At 45.9% G+C, this 3,313-nt stretch overlaps 1 protein-coding gene across 1 annotated transcript in view; it reads left to right on the plus strand.

Annotated features, from left to right (window-relative positions):
• Nucleotides 1-611: 611 nt before the first annotated feature.
• LOC105556017 (uncharacterized protein K02A2.6-like) overlaps nucleotides 612-3,313 on the plus strand; it is a 5,116-nt gene continuing 2,414 nt past the window's right edge. Inside the window, exons 1-2 of the mRNA XM_012003071.1 lie at nucleotides 612-1,647; nucleotides 1,722-3,191. Coding sequence (XP_011858461.1) covers nucleotides 612-1,647; nucleotides 1,722-3,191 — 2,506 coding nt within the window. The remainder of the gene's footprint in view (nucleotides 1,648-1,721; nucleotides 3,192-3,313) is intronic.

The raw sequence follows: 3,313 nt of genomic DNA on the forward strand, positions 1-3,313 counted from the left end.
GTATATAACATTTTTTTCAAAAATGCTTTGTTTTCGAAAAATTTGACTGGTCCGGGACTTTTCCCCCACCCTGTATAACGTTCGTGTACGAGCGTGTCGCACATAACCAGTGTGCATCGCGCCGTCTTCTACACGACGGGACATTTGAGTACGTGCGTGTCGCGCAGATTCAGTGCGCATCGCGCCGTTCTTCAAACATTCGTGTGTGTGCGTGTCGCGCAAATCCAGTGCGCATCGCGCCATTCTATATAACGTTCGTGTACGAGCGTGTCGCACATAACCAGTGTGCATCGCGCCGCCGCGACGGGTCATTCGTGTGTGTGCGTGTCGCGCAAATCCAGTGCGCATCGCGCCATTCTATATAACATTCGTGTGCGAGCGTGTCGCGCGAATTCAGTGCGCATCACGCCGTTCTTCAAACATTCGTGTGTGTGCGTGTCGCGCATATCCAGTGCGCATCGCGCCATTCTATACGACATTCGTGTACGTGCGTGTCGCGCAGATTCAGTGCGCATCGCGCCGTTCTTTTGACATTCATGTGCGGGTGTGTCGCGCATATCTAGTGCGCATTGCACCGTTTTCCCTCGAGTCAAGACATACATTCGTGGGAGATGCCGCTCGAGCATACCCCGAACTTCTCACGCGTTACCAGGATGAGCATCGAATTGCGTCAGAGGTATAACGCCATGTCTCTTGAGGAGTTACAGCAAGAGATCCAGAATTTCGGACTGGATCCTCCAGAGTCGCATGACGACTGCATTGCGCAGATCACGTCGCACTTAGAGAAGAATGGACCTCTTCTCGATTTCGCCGATGATAACACACAAGGAGAGACATCGTCTTCTCTAGGTTATTCCGCATCCCAGATCTATAGGGACAGCGGCGTACCTTCATTCATTCAACCAGGCAATAGGCAACTTCAAGGATCAGCACCTGATGCCGCTTTTACACAACTTCGCCGACTCATGGCCCAAGAGATGTTGAAACTTCAACAGGCTCAAGCAGCCCAACAAGCCCAAGTAAGCCAACAGCAGGAAATGTTGAAACTTCAACAGGCTCAAGCAATCCAACAACAAGAAATGTTAAATAAAATCATGGCAGCCGTCAACAGGAATTCTACAGAAAACCAAGGTCCTGCCGGTCAACCAATCTCTTCGCTTGTCCAAAATGCTGACGGGTTTAATCCCCTTCCAGCTAGCACCAGTCTTCAAGCCCCGCAATCAACGGAGAACCCTTCAGTGGCATCCATGAACGCCTCAAGGTTTTTGGTCTCTCAAATTCCACAATTTGGCGGGACGGAAGATGAAGACGTAGAACTCTGGATCGAGAAGATCGAGAGGACCGCACTTATACACGGTCTTCCCTCTGGGGCGATGCTATCAGCTGCTTCGATCAAACTCACGAAAGCAGCTCGCAGATGGTTCGATTCAACCACAGGCCCAATCAATGACTCGTGGTCCGTCTTCAAGTCAGCAATAATTCGTCGCTTCGAGAGAGAAATCGTATATACCGCTGTTACAAGAAAAGCGGATGAACGAAGATGGCTCTTCTCGAAAGAGTCATTCCAGGACTATGCAATGGATAAAATAGCCATCTTGCAATGTCTCAAGCTGGACGACAAAAAGGTCATCCACTGCCTCATAGATGGTATTAGCAACCTAGCCATCCAAACAGGTGCCGCGTCAATCAGAACAGATTCGATTGACGACTTCCTGTGACAGATGCGTCACATAACAGCGAGAACTTCAACGTTGAGGAAATCTCCAGTGTTCAGCGTAAATACGACAAACACAAATCCAAGGATGAAGCTGCAGCCAAGCCTGATCATCAAGAAAAAGCTTCCAGTGAGCTCTTCTGTGTGTATTGCCGCAGTAAGGGCCACACAAGAGACTCCTGCCATAAACTCAAGAAGAAGGATGCTTTCCCCAAACCTGCCGCGTCGAAGCCACCGCCTCTCATCGCCGCAGTCATCGAGTCTCCAACCCAGGAAGCAGACACCTCACATGGTTCCAACACCATCGCTTTCGTGGAAGCCCCGCGAAACCAACTGATTACCGACACTGCCGTCGTAAAGGTAAAAGAGTTAAACAATTACTCTTGCGACCTTAAGGCTCTCCTCGACACAGGAAGCCCAACTTCGTTTATAAATGTAAACGCGTTCAAAAAATTTTTTCCGCGAACTTATTTTACGGTTTCAACTATTCCGTCGCTTAAAGCCATTAATGGATCTCCTATAAAAATTCTATGTATTGTCGACGCTACGATTAAATTAGAAGCGTTACCAACTTTTACGGCATTGATTCGTCTCCATGTCTTGGACGAATCCATAACGTCCTCAGACATTATCGTTGGTCGAGATTTTATAGAATCAAATAATTTATCTATCACTCTTGAACCTACTAGAATCGCCGTAAAACCTACGAATGCAAACCTAGACAATAAACTTGACTTACTCTCGGAAGTCCCGTCCGTTGACATAATAGAAGTCACTAACAAAATAGATAACCTCGCCAGCGATATTGTCATCGATTTCGACGTTTCAGCGAAAGCACAATTATTAGACGTCATTAAGGAAGTCGAAACTTCCGAGGTTCCGCTGATCGAAGACGATCATGCTATAAAAATTAACTTAAAAGACGAATCGGTTTATGCGTTCTCCCCGAGACGATTTGCGTGGTCAGAAAGACTGCAGATTCGCGAAATAATAGATGACCTCTTACAGAGAAAAATAATAAAAGAGAGTGACTCGCCATACTGTTCTCGCATTGTCCCTGTAAGAAAGAAGAACGGTAGCCTACGTCTCTGCGTGGACCTACGACCTCTCAACGAAAGGGTCGTTAAAAGAAAATTTCCATTTCCTCTCATCGAGGATTGTCTGTCTAGATTAGGGGATAAATCTGTTTTTTCATTATTAGATCTGAAAGACGGATTTTATCAGCTCAAGGTCCATCCAGATTACACTAAATTTTTTTCGTTTGCCACTCCAGACGGGCAGTACGAATACTTGCGCCTTCCTTTTGGATTTTGCGAGGCTCCAGCCGAATTTCAAAAACGGCTTTTGTTTATTTTACGGTCTTTCATTAAAGAGGATAAAATCTTAGTTTATTTAGATGATATATTTATTCCATCGTCTTCTGTCCAAGAAAATTTAGATGTCCTCAAGCAAGTTTTGCTGACATTAAAAAGCTACGGTTTGTCTTTGAATTTTTCTAAATGTAAATTCTTGAGGACAACTATAGAATATTTGGGTTACATGATTACACCTCAGGGCATTACCCTTAGCCCCCGACACGTGGAGGCGATACAAAAATTT

This window comes from Vollenhovia emeryi, unplaced genomic scaffold (assembly GCF_000949405.1).
Source record: "Vollenhovia emeryi isolate VEMERY1.0 unplaced genomic scaffold, V.emery_V1.0 DF940433.1, whole genome shotgun sequence".
In the NCBI taxonomy this organism is placed as follows: domain Eukaryota; kingdom Metazoa; phylum Arthropoda; class Insecta; order Hymenoptera; family Formicidae; genus Vollenhovia; species Vollenhovia emeryi.